This window comes from Fundulus heteroclitus, chromosome 3 (assembly GCF_011125445.2).
Source record: "Fundulus heteroclitus isolate FHET01 chromosome 3, MU-UCD_Fhet_4.1, whole genome shotgun sequence".
Classification (NCBI taxonomy): domain Eukaryota; kingdom Metazoa; phylum Chordata; class Actinopteri; order Cyprinodontiformes; family Fundulidae; genus Fundulus; species Fundulus heteroclitus.
Window position 1 is genome coordinate 12,625,391 of NC_046363.1, and position 18,631 is coordinate 12,644,021.

Below are 18,631 nucleotides of genomic sequence, written 5' to 3' on the forward strand. Positions count from 1 at the left end.
GTCTTTCTTCATATTAATTCATGACTTCTTTAAAAGAGGTGGCCAAAAAAGAAAGGTTTTTGATAGATGGCCTCTTGCATCGTTTAGCTATTTAATTGCAACACAATGTATAATTTTCAGTTTGGTCTTTGACATTGCAACGCCTTTCTGGGCATGTGAACCTGTCATATACATAATTTGATCACTAGATAAGTCAGACTGCCACAGATTTATGCAAGGACCCCCTCTATGTCAGAACAGGAGAAGGTGTCGGGACTAAATTGTGCGACTCCGCAGAGTTGAAATGTTTCTCTGCATGAGTGCCACAGCTCTTGCATGTCATGTATACTGCATTTATGCGACCACTGCGGCAAAATTAAGACAAGTGGGACTCTGATACTGCAGCAATGACCCCATAACATTACTTAAATTAATGCTATACTATCCTATCTGCACTGATGGAGATTGCCTCATCTTGCTTGCTGGAAACAAGGGCTTGAAACACTTTTGATTAATTTGTCTAATAATTATCTAGCCACTTAAGTAGGATTTCAGAGCTTTGAAATTGTATCCCCAGGTGGTAAGTCTTAAGCATGACCAAAATTATTAAAATGACAAAAGATGGATACCTTTTTAGCAGAACATTGTGAATTCTGCACCCTCGATCCCGTTAAACTTGCAATATTTAGAACAGGAGAACATTAAAGCCAACAAAATATACTTGAAAGATGTGGCAGGACTAATGTGAACTGATTTCCTCACATTTAGACCCACATAACAGACCTTTTTTTGAAAGTCACTTAACCAAATTTAAGGTTCCATAAAAATATAATATTGGCATAACATGTACAGAAGTCAGAAATAAAGATACAAAAGGCTTGCTGCCTTCCAGACAGGTTTCTCTAAACTTTACTTATTTTTTGTCCCAAATGCATACTGAGATAAGTCTAACTCTTCAGTTGAACGCCTGCAGAGGAGGACTCTGGAGTGTAGGCAAATCTTGGTCAAAACCTTTATTTTGATTACAGCATTAGCATTCAATTTCAAAAATGTCAGTGTGAAGCAAGACGGGAAACAATTTAACATTTTAAATGATAATGAGCACCTACATGTGTGTAACAGTTACATCAAATGGTTTAGTGCACAGCAGACAAGCAGATCCTGCCATTGAAAGTACATTGTTCATCTATAAAACATGATGTTGCCAAGATTTAGCAAAGACTAGCTGTTCCTGGCAACCCAGAGTGAACCACACTTCGTAAAGGTTCCCAAGTTCAAAAACCTGTATTTCAAATACTTTTACAAAGAGTTTTAAAGTATTTTATCCATTATCTTATGGCACGATAAAATTCAGAAGAGAAACTCGTCAATGAGTTGCACTTTTTGCTTGTTTGCCTGGGATACACTTTTTTTTCATGAAAAAGCATAAATTATATACTGCACATAATCCCTTTGAAAATGTTCATTCCTTCAAAAGATAAAAGATCATGTGCTGGGGGAAGGAATTGCATAGACTGAAAAAGCCTTTGCAAGATTATGATGTCATTTATCTTTCCTGCAATATTGTATTGATCTTATCTGCAGTATATGCCCTTGTTTTCTGACAAGGGCTTTTTAAAAGGAACCAATCAACAAAGCTGAAATCATAAAGATAACAGACGAAAAGCACAAGCAAATTCTATTATGTGTTGCGGTTCACCAAATCAGATGCGTTGTCTGTGTTTCTTGCCTGTTTGCTCTTGTTTTTTTCTCAAAGAGTTTCTGTTTTACTTTAGATCATGGACTCAAACATAGAGCCAGCTTAGTTATGGCTTCAGATCAGTCACACATACTTGTTAGGTTTATGATTCTGTTAGCATGGAATTAAGCATCCGTCATTTTCTTACACCTGTTCTCACTGGGATTTTGGCCTGTTGCATTGCTTGTCTCACAGAGGAGAGTAAAGGAACGCAACTTCATTCTCTAAACTTGTCTTTAACCGCTATTCAAGCTTGAGACGTTCTTGTCATTACATCTTTAAAAAATACATTTGCAGTAATTTTTTAAAACTTGTTTTAAAACACAAATCATGATATATCTTGGCAACTGGTCTAACAAAGGTGACCTTCAAAAGAAGAGTCTACAGCTTCCAAATCTGAACAAGAGGTGGTGCTAGTGTCAGTTCTCAACTGGTTCTATTAAAGAACTGGTTTGGTTTTCCACTGTGAGAGCTCCATCTAGATGCCATGTTATTATATCATTATAGGCCCATTTACACTACACTTTTTTAACCGAGCCGAGACCGAGATAACTTTTTAACCAAGATAACTCTCGTCTGTAAATGGTCAGCAGACTGAACTGAACCGAGCTAGACATAACCGGACCGTGCTAACTGCAGACCAGTTCCTGAGCAGGTCTCGCTCTGTTTTTTTTTTTTATCCCGGTTATCTGATAACGAGCGCATGAGCAGACCGCGTCATGCCCTTACAGTCAGCTGACTGTCCGCGGTTTTTCCGGCTTGTCCGGCTGCACGTCCCGATTCACACTCCATTCAGATAAATTTCAGACATTCATAATAATACTAGCTTCCCTACCGTGCCACACGATTTCCAGAGATGATTCTGCTTAGCAGTGTGATGAACCTCAGCGTCTGTCGTTGTTTCCTGCGTCTGTAAATCCTTATGAGACCTTCGTTTGTCTTATCCACGTCTCAAAAGCCGACTCTGTCCCACCATGATAACTTCCTGAATGTTACGGGTGCCGCCATTTTGATTTGCTTTGTCCCGCCTTCAATCACAGAGAGCAGCAGTACCGCAGATCGTCACTAGAAGGCGAGGAGCAACCAAGGACCCGGGATAGTGTAGTGTGTAAATGGTCGTCTCGGCTTGGTTAACAGATTCAAGCTCGGACTGGTCTCGGCTCGGCTTAACAAGGGTAGTGTAAATGGGGCTTTAGTCACTAAGGTCTCTTCAAGTAAAGGGACCAGTCACGGGGAGGTCCCAGCCTAGAGAGACATTCTAACAACGCATATCAATACTGGTCTTAGTATTTTTTTGAAATAGACACTACATAATTAATTTTAAACACACGGTCATTATTTACTCTTGCCAGCTAATTGACTGCAGTGCTGAAAACATTCGGCAAGCACCCCATTGCGCAATTTTATAAGATTAACATATGATTCTAAAATACAAGAGTCTCTAAGAATGAAATATTACAATTGCATTTTGTGGATTTAAAAGAAGTGAAGTTTAAAGACGAGCTCTATGCAGTACGTGAATGTATTGAAACTGTGTGTGTGTGTGTGTGTGTGTGTGTGTGTGTGTTGTGGGTGGGGGGTTATCAAAATAAACAGCCGATAAGACAGTGATGTGATGTTATCCCTGTTCAAATTTGGCATTTGATAAAACTAGCAATTTTAAACTTGGTGCTCCATGCGTTTGCCTGAAGCTCCCAATGACAACAATTCTTTCCCCTGCCTTAGTGTGGTGGTGCAAATATAGAACCGGTTTGTCTCCAAATTGGTACTTACAGTGACTTACACTGACCTAACTAAGACTAGTTACCCCAACAACACCTGGTTTCACAAAAAGATCACCACAATTCTAGATCCAAAACATTTGAGAATGTAAGCCCATTTAAACTTTGAACCTGATTTTATAGGTTTGGACAAAAGCCTACCACTGTCTAATTAGTCGAAGGTTGAGAGAAAAAAGTATAAAATAAATAAAGTATAAATACACTTTTCATCTGGTTAGTAAAGAAAGTGAAACATTAAATTAGCATGATACAACTTTTGTCACTAAATTAAAAACTCCACACACCAGTGAAATGCAAAGTGAAAATGCAAAGTGATATTATACATACTGGTTATATTAAGGTAAAAGTAGAACAAGCCTTTTGATGGAATAATTCTGAAGCACACACTCTGTTTGTGGAAGTGTTATACAGTGGACACATTTTTAAACTCACATTGCTCACCTTAATACCATCTGAGTGCTGCTCACACTCCACATTGCATTTGCTGACCAGGTGCACCCATTCATCCCCACAGTTGGCAATTTTTTTCCAAATGAATACTTCCACGGCATCACAAAGTTTGTCACTAAGCACTCATCCTCTCCAAATAGCTGTATGGTGTCACATTGATTTTATTTTACTTCACTTACCTGCACTCTTTCCGGATCCCAGACCAATAGAGCACCGTAGATATGTGGAACGTTGTTTTTTCAAACTGTGGTTGCACTGGCAAAAAATCCGCAGTCATTGTTTGTTGGAGCACTTATATTAAGAAAAGCCCGTTTCCATGCTGAGCTGTTTTGTAGAATTAGGGCTGTCAAAGGATTAAAAAAAATAATTGCAATTAATCGCATAATGTGAATAGTTAATTCAAGATTAATCGCAAGTTATTCACATATTTTATCCTTTTATTTCTAAAAGTGTAAAAGCCTATTCGGGCATTTTTCTATGCAAATTTGCAGTAAATGACACTGATAAAAAACATGCTTGTACAAAAAATATTTAAATATTTTGTTTTTCAAGCACTTTTCAGAATTGGAATGAAAACATCCTGGTGCCATAAAATGTTAAACTCTGGCCAATAATGGATACAAACAATATGTACAGGTGGACACAACAGACACTTACATATGTCTGTCTGTGAAACCCTTCTGAATTTTTACTTACACAGGATAAATTAGATATATACTGTTGTATTCTGTTTTACTTCTGCTCCACTTCTGTTACTGTCGCAGGAACCAGGAAGTAAACACAGGCTGCACTCTGAACTGAAGTCGTTCCGAACCACACCGAACCGGAGAAAAATGTGACTAAGATATTGTTGATGGAGAGAGCCAATTGTTTATAGGGAATTTTACACTGCTCCCTTGAAGCTGCCCACATGCGCAATCATGCACTGCAAAAAATCGTGCACTGCAAAAATCCAAGCTCAACTGTAAACTGTAAACAAAATACTTATAAACCAAGTTATTTTGTACCATTCTTTAATTCTGCTGAGATGGTGTTCCAGGGCCCCACTCTGTATGCGCCAGGTGCTGATCGGAGCGCACCACTGATTGGTGGGTGGGGCAGATGGCTTTCTAGTTATGCAGGTTTATGTGTGCACTGCAAAAAGAGAATATAAAGTAAGTTAAAAAAAAATTGAAATTAGTGTATTTGTCCTTGATTTGTAAATGAGATTATCTGCCAATGGAATTAGCAATGTGACCCCTAAAATAAGATAATTAGATATACTGCACTTGAAATAAGATGGAGATGAGTTGTTTCTATATTAAGTGCAAAAATCATATTCAATTGGCAGATAATCTTATTTACCTGCTCAAATCAAGGGCCAATACACTCATTTCAAGAAAGCTTTGCTTACTTTTAGTTCCCTTTTCCCAGTGTACGTCTTTGTTTCTCCTGCTGTATGGCAGCTGTTTGTGTGGCTGTGTTTTTGGGATCTGCTTATGTGAAATCGTAAGTGCCGCTCTTCAACCAATTACCGCTTTGGCGCGCCATAAGTTGGGTTAGTTTTTGAGCGCTACACCTGCTGTTTGCTTCTGGAGCGCTGTTGCTCCTGTGGCATTATCAGCTGCAGTTGAAGTCCTTTTCAGCACACGGCTTCTGCTGGTTTCTGACCAGCCTTCTTTTCGACCTCTGTTTTTGAAAGCAACTTTGTTTACACTTCTCTATATGAGCACATGCCTGAGGACTGCAGATGTCTTGTACTTGTCTAGTGCTTTATCAAGTCCAACGACCCCAAAGCGCTTCACACTACTGTCATTCACACATACTTCACAACCTGATGGTGGTGAGCTATGTTAGCAGCCACAGCTGCCCTGGGGCAGACTGACAGAAGCGAGGCTGCACAGCACCTCATGCTTGTGCTAAATCTCACTGCAGAAAATGTTAATAATTTAATGGCAATAAAATTTGAACTCTGAAAGATGTAGACGTCTCTCGGTTCTTCCTTAGCAGGACCCCTACTCTGAAATGCAGCGTACTATACAGCTCTTTTAAAATATATATATATATATATATATATATATATATATATATATATATATATATATATATATATATTAGGGCTGGGCAAGTTAACGCGTTAATTTCGCGTTAACTCATTAGACTATTAACGGCGATATTTTCTTTAACGCGCGTTAACGCATGTTGGTCACATGCTTTTATTTTGTGAAGGTCTGTTGCTGCGGTGTAGGGGTTTGAATCAGAACAGTAGGTGGCGATAATGCGCCAATAACCTCGCTGTCAGCCCAGCCTCAGATTCAAAGAGGAAGAAAGGTGCTGGCCGGAAAAAAACACAGCTGACATGCGGAAGGCGGTGTTTCCCGCAGGTACCGCGAGCGAGCTTAGGCGAGGCGAGGCGGTGAGTTGGCGAACGGAACAAGTTTTGTGCGGAGCGGAGCGGGGGGGGGTCTGCATCGACGCCGTCGGTGAAGTCGCTTCTCGTTTCAAAGTATCCATGTATTTTTGCCTGTTTTCCCCCTGCCATTCACTATATGCGCGCGAGAAAGCAACAACAAAAAACCGCGTGTCAACGTCAAATAAACGCAAGCATATCGAGTTAGCAAGCATTTCAGTTTAAAGTTCTTCCAGCATGGAATATGACAGAAACAAGTTAGTTGGAACCACTGCCAAGTTAAACTTTGGTATTGAACATAAAATGGTAATGCTGCTCCCTGCTGTTACCTCAGAAATTGCCTGTTTTTGGTAGATTTTTTCCCCATAAAGAGAATTCCCTGTCAGTGGCAATAAGCTTTAATTTATTATTATTGCTATTTTTTGTTTTACATGTTTAAGTTGAGCTTTACACTAAATATGTGTTACTGATAAGTGCTACAAATGTTACAACACTTTTGTTCATATGGCAGCAGAACATTAAAATAAAAGTGCTCTTTACACTACTTTTGAATTCATTCTTGGAGTTTGTAAATACAATGCGATTAATCGCGATTAATCAGTGCGATTAATCGCGATTAAATATTTTAATCGTTGCCCAGCCCTAATATATATATATATATATATATATATATATATATATATATATATATATATATATATATATATATATTTATTTGCCTTTTTAATGTAATCGAGCTAAATCAATTGTATTAAAACTAAGTCATACAAAATAAATTATTGCTGTAATTTGATTCTTTTAGTAAGCTGTGTAAGTCTCAGGTTTTGGACAGGCGTCATGTATTCTCAGTGTGCACGTGCGATGTTGCTCACAGAGGTCAAGTGAATGCTTAAGGAGATTGTGTGTATGCTCAGACACATAAAAAATAAGGGGAACATTATCCCATGTGACAAATGAGAAGGATTTCAGTTGATTTTGAATATCTTGCTTATTGCTCCTTTAACTGCAAGGTAATCTACTCATTTTCCAGCAAGTTCCATCCCCATATACTAGGTTCTTGTCTGAAACACACAGCTCAATAAAATATTTCAATAAACAGTATACTTACCCATGATAGGAGCTCAGAAGTACACAAAACAGATAAGAAAGTGAAACATTGATCTTCTTTGACTTTGTGCGAGCAGCTACTGCAGCTTTGTGTTTACTGCCTGACTTGTTTATGATGGTGGAATTTCCAGTACATACTCGCACAGTAAACTCAATCTCGCGAGGGAACCTCTACACAGCCACTGTGTGAGGGAGAAAAAAAACGGTATGAAGCCTGGAGGTTCGGATGCAATGGGGTGTGTTTGACCCTGTATGTGGGTTAATACACCCAACAACAAAACATTTTCACTTATCCATGTGTAGCTTCGGCATCCTTGAGCTTGGACTACAAAATCCTTGCAAGGAATAAGTATGGCAGATTTGCAAAATTGTTTATTCCGAAATCCGTGACCTTGTTTATCAGATCCGCAGCAATTACTGTGATGTTATTGTTAAAAAATAGAGAATCGAGAGCACTGAACGTATTGAAAATATGACCAAAACGGAATACAAGGATATCTACACAGCACTTGGAGAGACTATATTCAACTTTTCTGCCCTCCTAGAGACTCTGAGTACACAACAAAATGTATTTACGGGCTAAAAAAGTGGATTTTGCATGACATGTCCCCTCTTTAAAATAGAGCAATAATGTACGGTGTATGGCATCTCAGAGTTTAAGCACACATGCCTCAAAATGCACAGCAGCTATTTGGAACCTGCATTTAACCGAGCCTGTTTTTAGATTCTGGGAGGAAACTAGAGTAGCCAGAGAGCTCCTGTGTATGCTCGGAGAGAACACTCCCTATAGAAACACCCTATAGAAAGGCTGCACCCCAGCCAGGAAGGCATTAGCACACATCCCTACCTTTACAAAGAGTTACTTTAAAGATGAATGAAAAATATTTTTATAAGTTAATGTCTAATAAACTTTCTGTCTCAGAGAAAGATTCATTTTGTTGACTAATTAGTACTTTTATAACATAGTGCCAGAATTATGCAATTTTTATGTATCATAATAGTTAGTATGAAGGCCAAACATCATGAGAGTTGTAATTAAATTGACTTAAGTGCTTTGACATAATTCAAGGGGAAGGCGTAGACATGAAATGTTTGTTTGGGCCAAAGCTCATCAAGTTATGCTACTGTGACAAGGCCTAGAGGAAAGCGGTTTCATCACAGTCCTGCTCAAATTAATTGACAAGTTTCCCAAGGTTTGTTTACTTAATGTCTGGGTATGATTAAACTAAAAGAGCAGACTGGAGTTATGTGTGACCAGTATTGTTTTAAAAGCTGAACTGGGTAACACTTTTATTACAAGCATGTGTATGCAAGCACTAAGGTTTGTGGTTGCGTGCTTGTGTTCACAAAGCGTGAACTAGCTAGTTGAGGTTCAGTGTGCTAATAGCAAAACAGAGCTGTCCATGAAGAAAAGAAAAAAAAAACCTCTCTTGAGACTCAGACTCTGGTCATCCATAGGCATTCTTACAGCTAAAAAAAATAACAGTTTTTGCATGATTTGTGTGTGTGTGTGTTTGGGGGGGGGGGGGATTTTTTTGCTAATTGTGTAAGAATGTGAGTTTGTGAGTGTATCTAAACTTGCAGTCTTTCTAGATTCTTGTCATGCTATATTGGTCATTATTAGTCTTTGGCTGCTGTGAATATTCAACCAAGAGTTAAACCACAAAATATCTACGTTGTGCAGCAGGATTGCAAAATCTAGTACCGACACCCTCTCTTGGTCTGACATAGACGGGGGTCCTTGCACAACCTCTCCATAAATAAAGGGGTCCTTTAGAGAAAAAGTTTGAAGACCCCTGCTCTAAACACTTGCCCAAATTCTTACTTCTGCTTCTTCATAATGTATTTGTGTCTTATTTTGTTCAGTTTAAACCAGTGAATCATTTGAAATTAAATATAGTCGTTCTTTTTTTCTTAGTCAACCCTATTTTATTTGCTTTTTATATTGATTGTTTGAGGCATTTTTACTATGTTATTGCTACAGTGGTGTCATTTAAGGTAATGTGTCAGAAGAGATCTCCAGTGCAATTAAAAATGAAAAAGGATTCCATAGTTTTCTTAGGTGATACAACTTAGATGTTTACAAAGATAAACTACATATTGATCGTGACAAGATACAGTAACATATTTTGGAATGCATGTGCATGTAATGCTATATTTCATTTGTAGGTGTAGAAACAAATATAATAAAAAAAAAACATTTTTTTAATGGTGCTGTAAGACTTTATAATTTCTTGACCTGGATGGATCAAAAGTAGAAAATAAATTGTGAAACATAAAGATTACCAAAAATGTATTTGATAAGTATGTGGTATCCAGTGTGAAAAACCTTCAGTAAAAGAGATAACTAAACTATTTTAGGTGAAAATGTCATGTCTTTCAGCAAACCAGTGTGCCAAAGTCAAACTCTGAGAAGTGGTCTTTGGCTTTGAAAATTCTGAAATTCCAGCATCGTCCGAAACAGAGTCAAGGAGAAGGGAAAGACAAATCTGTCAGAAAAGAAAAAGAGATTTATTTTTCAGGATTTTTAGTCTTTGCTCATGGACAGGATTTTTTTTTCTTGCACTAAAACATTAAAAGGTATTTCAAGAATGGCTTAGGTTCTCCTTGCAGCAGTGATTTCCTCTGTGTACTGCGGTTTTTCTTCCATGGCACCAAAATGCATGTGAAGAAATGTAACGAAGGTGCAGAGAAATTCCATGCATAGTTATTTGTCTTTGTATTGGCTTCTGATCGACAGATAACCTTTCCAGGATTCACCCCGCATTTCAGGCTGCATGACATTTCAAATAAGATTTTAATACTTTCTCCAAATTAAAAACTATGACAATCTTTGTTAATTGCTAATCTTTGTGAGCTTTGCCTTGTTCGGTCATCCTCGCACTGTGTAACTGAAATTGAATGAGACAGACTTAATTCGCCTTTAAATGAAAAAAAAAATCGAAAGTTCATAATTTATGGTTACAACTTATGCCTCGTAGAAGTAACATGTCATTTCTGTTAGGATACCTGGTATGTGACTGAAAACAATCATATTGTCGCCTGCAGCAACAGGTGCGGGCTTAGTGGGTGTTCTTTTCCACATGCCAGCAATAGCACAATGCAAGGTATTGATTGTGCCATGACTTTTGGGGGTTTTGTGTTGTGTTTTATGCTTCAGTTAAAGTCTGGCACTGTGCCTATAGAAGTTCGCTGTTGTCTGTAAGCCAATACCCAGTGCAATTATGCAATGCATTAAAACTGAACCCAGCAAGAAACATGTGATAATTCAATCAGCACCAAATTTGCAAAAAGTGATGATGGATAAATGAGAAACACACAAGGGACAAGTAGCTCACCAAAGAACACAATTTTGGCTGTAGTTTTTGCATTGAATAATACAGCACCTCTATGTGCACCGGCATGCCCGGATGCACAAATCCAAATGTGTCGTCTCTAAGTTAGTGATCCATTCTGCCAGGTGTGTCCCTTTGGTTAGGGAATAGGATTGTACTCAAAGCCATGTACACACTGATATGATCAGGAACACTTCATTGGAAATATTTATACTACAGCCTACATTATTTGAATAATCCCTTCCTATTATTACAAGTTCTTTCTCACCTTTTGAAATTAAAATGATTCAGTTTTTAATTGGTCTATAAATGGTAAAATTCTCATTTCCTATTTTCAGCAAGTAAGGATCAACTTAATTATAGTTTACATTTGAATATGAATGAATCCAAATTGCCCTTCTGAAAAGCTCGTGCTCATAAGCTGATGCTATGTCAGCTTGCGTAACGTTTGTGATAGCAATTCCTACAGTGATTATCTTTTCTTGTCATTAAAGATTAGAAGAAAACTATACACTCCGCTTTTGAAATTGACCTTGAACGGCACACGTTACATCTCAGCAAATCACAGGAAAACCGATTATTAGAATAGTCTGTTAATTTCTTTGTTTGACAAACACACTTTCTTTGGCATCAATCCATCAATCCGCTTAGCTTAGTTTTGTGTTGTGTAAATGGAGAAGGAATGAACAAATTTCATTGGTTTATACCATCTTTGGATAAACAAGCTGACAATCACTTCCATCATGAAATTGAATTATTTGTTCTTGTTTTACTGACTACACGATCTACGTCCATTCCTGCCTTCTAGCTTATTCAATTTAGAAACGTCCTGAAACATCCAGACAGTAAAAGCTCCCAGCATAACAAATGTTGAGGTTGGATAACAAATACGGCAGTCAGCTGCTGCACATTAAAACATGTGTAAACGTCGCGGCAGATGTTTTCATGGCAGAATTGTGCCACAATGGCACAGCATGCACCCTGAAGGAATATAGGCTCTCTATATTGTGGGGCTGCATGGAGGTGCAAGACACCACCTTTGCAGTGACTGACTGGTTGGTAGTCTCAAATGCATGCTGTTTGGGTTTCCAGGGTCATTTTTAAAGTGGTAACTTCATAACCAATGCTGGGTTTGCAGGTAGTATTGCACATCTTGTCTCTGATGTTTTTGGTGGTTGTTGATGTTTATGGACAGGATCTCAATGCATAGTTGTAGAAAGAATGGTTTGTGAATCACAGGATTCTCTTCTTGTGTTCTGAAATTGTGTTTTTTTGTGTGTTTTTGAACCATGACTTCCAGTCTATCCTGCATCAGTAGGCCAACAAGTTTGCAGTGGTAATGGAAAATGTCAAATTCTCCCTTTGGATCATTGGTGGGTCTTTGCCTTAGGTGGAGGAGTTCAAGCATCATGGTGACTTGTTCATGAAAGGATGGAGTGCAAGATGAACAGAGGGGATTTTGACTGCATGAATTTGTGTGTTGGCACTGTTGCAGTAAATGACAAATGTGGTGAAGTAATATCTATAGTGCTACTATAGCCATACCACAGTGATGAAGAATCTATGAATTTACACATCCATTTAGACATAGACATGTGGAATAAAACTGCTGTGGAATCTGGTTGTACAGCATTTTAAGCTGCTGAAGCTCTTGCCAGAGGGCAGCAGGGGGAACAGTCCATAATGGGGGTGGGAAGGATGTTTTTATGGTTGTCCGAGCCCTGGTCAGGAAGCATCTGCAAGTGGTGTCATGGATGGAGGGAAGCGCTGTCCTGATGATTCTCTCTGCTGTCTTCACCTCTCTCTGAACAGATTTCCAGTCTCTAAGGCATTGCAGGCCCCAAACCATTTGTGTTTCAATCTTCACCTAAAGCAACAATATATTGATGAAACCCAAAGTAATGTGATCCTGCAAACAAGAAGCTTAAATTAGCATTTGGCTGGGCTCAGTCTTAAGGCATCATGCACGCTGCAGGCAAATGTGGCCCATATCTAATTATTTTGGGATTAAAGTGACCAGGTAAGATTTTTTAGAATGTTCACAACTGGTATATATCAAAAAAAAATTCTTCAAAGTTAGGCTTGAGCCACTTCCAAATGTGGTCCTGAATCCCACTCGTATCCAATATTTTTGAATGTGGCTTCAGTGTGAACAACCAAAGACTTTCACATCAATTTCAACTGAAATTTGTCACAACTTTGCACCTGCAAAAAGTGATAGCAGTTAGCAGGATTGACGAAAGCTGCAACGGTACTGCACAATGGAGGGACAGCGAGATGTTGGTTGTCATTAATAAATGAGATGACGCCTCTTTCTAAGCCAAATTGGACGGCTAATATAGAAACTGTGCTACATTTGATGTCCCTTAGAGGAGAACAAGAACTTGCTAAAGATATTATGATTTTGGCCTGGAAACGCATAGGAATCCAAGAAGAACAAACTGGCGAGTGGTTAGAAGGATGTTTAGGTTTCTATGTTAAACCTGGTAAAACCACAGCCCAGCCACTTGATGGATGGATGGCATTTTTATCACAAAGACATATTTATGACTAATTTGGTGTGCAGAGTTTTAAGACAACCCTTAAGGAATACCTAATTACTGATTGCTTGGAAAATGTTTCACAAAGCTTTATTGTCAGGAACAGATGTGACTTTCCTTATGGATACAATGACTAATACAAAGTAGCTTTTTAGAAATGAGATCACATTAAAAGTCAAAGTTTTTACTGCAGCTCTAAAAGTTTTGAAACAAATTTATGCTGCAATGTATGTTGAGTTTCAGTAAGAGACTGTTTTCAGGGAGTCAATCTAAGGATAAAACCATCAAAGGAAGAACATGAATTAACAGGAAAACCAAGGGACAGATGAAGAAAGTGAGCTTAGGATCTATTCAGTATATTACTTTGGTGGCTGAATTGAAAATTAGCAGTCTGGAGACAGAGGTATTACACAAGTTGGGGGCATAATTTCAATGATTATAAAAAAAAATCATCAGGGTTAAACAAAACTGACTGCTCAGGTCCAATAAACAGGAAGGGATTTGTAGATAAAACAGGGTTGTAGAGCCTGTATATGAATAACAACTCATCAGTTTGCTCTTAGCATACCCTTCACCAATTATTCAGAATAAATCAATCACAGCTGAGCCCTCATACATACAAAATAAAAACACACTATAAATACAAGTTTGTTACTATTTTTAAAGTCTGAAGTGATGGCAAATCAGGAGCAGTGACAACAATAAAAATATATAGTTTAAATAATTTATAAATTACTGGGTAAAGTTTCAAATCACTCCAAATTCCTTTGTCTGTGAAAAAAGAAGAAAAAAAAAACTTTCAGGCAATTTACTTAAGAGGGCTTGATTAATCTGTCTTCAAGCTTTCAGATCTTTCAGTTTTGCTTTTAACTTTAATTTTTGATCCTTTTACTGTTATATTCTCATGAATCACTAAAACGGCACATTGTACTGTGTGGTTAATGAGGATGGGGGTCAGATGGAGAACAAAAACAGAGTCAAAGATTGAACTTTCTAAAGCTGATTAAAAGTATCTAGAATTTAAAAGGAGTTGGACAAAATTCAGTAAAAATCTTACAATCTGACACCAAAAATGATCATTTGCTATAGTTTTCATCTTATTGTTGCCTGTGTGCCAAACATTTTATTTTCCCTTTTTTCAGATCCAGCTAAAGAACTGGAACAGATCGTTCATTAAATATAACCTGATGTCTAGGTTGCATGTTATGTGTATATAATTGTTCACCCCGTGAGTCTACAAACTTTTTTATGTTTGAATGATTTATAGATCAAAGTTAAGTGACTTAGTAAATAGGAACATTCTTCTAAAACACATACTGGATTTAAATGAATAAAGAGAAAAAAAAAAGTTCACAGAAAATCCTGTTTTGAAGGATTCCTTTGAAAAGCCTTAATAATTAAAAAAAAATTTGACCACTTTAAAGATAAAAAAAAGTCTGTCTTCTTGAAAACAAAATGTAAAGAATTAAAGAATGAGTCAAGGCACTGTCAGAATAATATTGCTACTTCATAAATGACTTTGTAGAAGGGATTTTTATAAATACAACTACTATTGTTATTTTTATGGTTGTGAAATGCCTCAATAAGCAGACACAGTGTGGAACATGTCGAGATATGACTGACTGTCTTCTTTTTTCTCCTACCATGACTCTCGTTACAGTGCTCTTTGGTCAGTTTGTGGTGTTCCAGACTTTGCCCACTGATGTGGTCGAAATCTATGATGGGCCTTCAACAGATTCAGCTCTACTCACTTCCATTTATGGATCTCACTCAGGTAGCCACATCACTTCAGGGTGGATATTTCAAGTTATTTAAGAATGTATGCTGTGCCTTCAATTCAATTTTATTTATGTAGTGCCAATTCATTAAACATGTCATCTCGAGACACTTTACAAAGTCAAAATCAATCATATTACAGATTGGTCAAAAATTTCCTATATAAGGGAACCAGTTGATTGCATCAAAGTCCCGACAAGCAGCATTCACTCCTGAAGAAGCGTAGAGCTACATGGAGAGTCGTCTGCATTGTCCATGGCTTTGCAGCAATCCCTCATACTGAGCAAGCATGAAGCGACAGTGGAAAGAAAAACCACCCATTAGCGGGAAGGAAAACTTCCAGCAGAACCAGGCTCAGTATGAACGGTCATCTGCCTCGACCGACTGGGGGTTAGAGAAGACAGAGCAGAGACACAAAAAGAGAGACAAAAAAGCACAGAAGCACACATTGATCCAGTAATCTGTTCTACATTAGATGGTAATAGCGGGTGATCTGTCGTCCCTGGATGATGTCACAGTTAACAGAACGTCAGACCAGGTGTACCTACTATGAAGAAAAAGAGAGAGAACAAAAAGTTAAAAGCTGAAATGACAACAATCATTTCAATGCAATGCAATGCAAAACCGGAGAACAGTAGAAATCAGTAGAGTAGCCTTCACTGGAATTTTATCATGTTCCAGAGGTCAACCAAAACTTTGTTTAAAAGAAAAGCAAGTACTAATCTTGTCTTCTGAATCTCAATCTGGTAAAAAAAAAATGTTTTCTAAAAAGTAAGGTGTTTGCATACATCCTTTCCTCTAACGTTGTTGAATATGCATTAGAACTTATGTATGTACTCTAAAATAAAAAACAAAAAAATAGTGATCAAACTTGCTATATATTGTCCTTCTTGTATGTTACTAGTGAAACTAGCATGAAAAAAGTTATAAATCTTTGTTTAGAAGTAATGTTGTGTATATTAGTCCTCCCCTTTAAAACAAGTAGAGTGGGGGTATTGTTTATGTATATTTTTTGCTGACATTATTGTTAAGCAACACAAATGAATACAAACAGTAATTAACAAAAATAATTGCATCTTTTGCCATAGCTGCAAAATTGAGATCACATTGAAAACAGCATATTAACATAACATTTCCAAATAAAGGTTTCCGTTGTTTCTTGACAGAAAGCTAAGAATGCAAGGGGCATTTTACAATCTTGATAAAGGAGCAATAAGCAAAATGTCCTTATTTTAAATAGACAAACTAAAAAATTGTGATGTAAAGAACTAAAGGTATCTTTACAGATGGACTATTGTATGACATCACAAACCATCTCTCTGTGTTGTTCTCCTGTCTCTTGTTTACAAGCCAGGCCGGACGCACATGCGTGTACGTCCATGTGAACAGCTGCCACTCAGGGCTTAGGCCCTTCCTCCCATAAAATGCCACCATGAGAGCAGTTTAGTGTAGCAGCAAAATGGCGGAGAGCACGTCCAGCGAATCAAAACATTCACCTTCTAACAGCATTATAAAGTTATGAGTTACTAACTTCTTCACTAGACATGTTCCTCCAAAAGTGATGCGGTTTTGCTGTGTATTCATCCTTTACAAATATGAGCATAGAAGGTGACGGGCGGGAAGGGGATTGGAAAGGAGGGACCGGGTTGCAGCTGGAGTGGGATTAGAGAGAGTCGTGGTTTGTCACACATTTTGTTTTGCAATCAACTGCGCATGTAGTGGTGAAATTCAGCTTATTGCGTCTTTTAACTTGTTTTTGTAACTTTGTTTCCCCCAAAATTTACATACGTCCTGATGACATCTCTTTGCTTTTCTGATTTAGGGGAGACGCTCCCTTTAAGTTCGGGAAACAAGATGACACTAAAGTTTTCTGCAAACGGAACAGACACAGCCAAAGGATTTCATTTTGTTTACCAAGGTAAGGTTTTGCTTTTTCTTATTTTTACTTACCTAAAGCAATGAGTGCTTTTAGAATGAGTGCATATATTACAGAACGGCGGCAGCAGAGTGCTAATGGATCAGACTGGGCATGACTTAGCAGAGCAGAATGATGTGCAGTGAAATAGCTTGTCTTGGCACAGAGGATGAGGCTGACTAATAATGTGTGAGAAGATTCACAAGGGCTTTCTGTATACTTCTTCCTTCTTTGTCTTGCCATCTCCTCTTCTCCCTGTTGCCTTTCTGTCTAATATACCCACCACTCTTTGGCTTTCTTCTTTTGATTCGTGCTACCTCCCTTTTATCCATAGCTGTACCTCGGACAAGCGCCACTCAGTGTAGCTCAGTCCCTGAGCCCCGATTTGGGAAACGGATAGGGAATGACTTTGGCATCGGCATGGCGGTGCTCTTTGAATGCAATCCAGGCTACACGCTGCACGGCTCCAATGCCATCAGGTGCGAGGCCGTGCCCAATGCCCTGGCCCAGTGGAATGGCACAGTTCCCACATGTGTTGGTAAGAACTCTCATTTCCCAGCCCTCGCTGTACTCCCTGCATGCGCTCAGACATACAAACATAGTGATAAAGAGGAAATAGGTGCACAAAATTCTGACTGTCAATATTTTCCACAGTGGCTTTGATCTATTATGAGGTAGTCCATGTTTATGTTAGAAAAGACAAAAAGAAAGATGGTAGTCCAAATAGGCAAAGTACACAATAGACCAATAATTCTTGCTGCTGTCTATCTACAATTTACAATGTTGTTTGTTTGTTGGTATGCTTAGACAGTGTTCTGCTCAGAGCTTGTTGATACTTAAATCAAACATCAGGAAATAGTAAAAAAAAAAAAAGGTAAATAGTAGAGATGCCAAGGGAAATAAATTTGTTGAGTTAGGCAGCGAGAGTGTGAGAAAATGAACAGTGGCGTCTATGGCTTGATAAGTTAAGTGGGGCACAAAAACATACCACCTATTGGTAGCAATTCATTTTTTGTGAAGCATACAACCTGGCTTTAATCAATGTTAAATTTTACAGATAAATTAGTATAAACCAACGTACTAGAAAATCCATTTTATATAAGCTAAATGCAATTTAATTTTTATACATAACATTATAAATAAAGGCTCCCTCATATTGTTCATTTATTGACCAGAAAAGGTTCAGATCAATCCTTCAATGAGCTAGCAAGGACAACCAACACTAGATTAATATTTGCTTTGGGTTTAATTTGCTATGTTTTATTTTGTTTAAATTTTTCTGCATTTTATTCCACCCTTTTTTTTACTTGCTTTTATTCTGTTTTTATTTTCCAATGTTTTAATCATGTAAAGCACTTTGCATTATCCTTGTACTGAAATGTGCTCTAAAAATAATTGTTTCTTGCCTAGATGGTCGCACATTATCTGGCAAAATGTAAACGTAACGTTTATTTATTTATTTATTTATTTACGTGTGCAATTACAGTATTTTGATTGGAGGATCTGGGCTTGAGGCTAGAGGATTTGTGCCCCACGGCTGTCTACTGAGAACGTCAGGGCAGAATTTATTTCTCACGGGGTGTCCGACTACTGTATTGTGATTGAACAGGATTTAGATGGG

General features: G+C 37.9%; 1 protein-coding gene across 1 annotated transcript in view; it reads left to right on the top strand.

The window, feature by feature from the left end:
* The window catches only part of LOC118557472 (CUB and sushi domain-containing protein 3-like), a 99,571-nt gene that overhangs the window by 26,165 nt on the left and 54,775 nt on the right, over positions 1-18,631 (top strand). Inside the window, exons 7-9 of the mRNA XM_036127558.1 lie at positions 14,980-15,093; positions 16,918-17,013; positions 17,345-17,548. Coding sequence (XP_035983451.1) covers positions 14,980-15,093; positions 16,918-17,013; positions 17,345-17,548 — 414 coding nt within the window. The remainder of the gene's footprint in view (positions 1-14,979; positions 15,094-16,917; positions 17,014-17,344; positions 17,549-18,631) is intronic.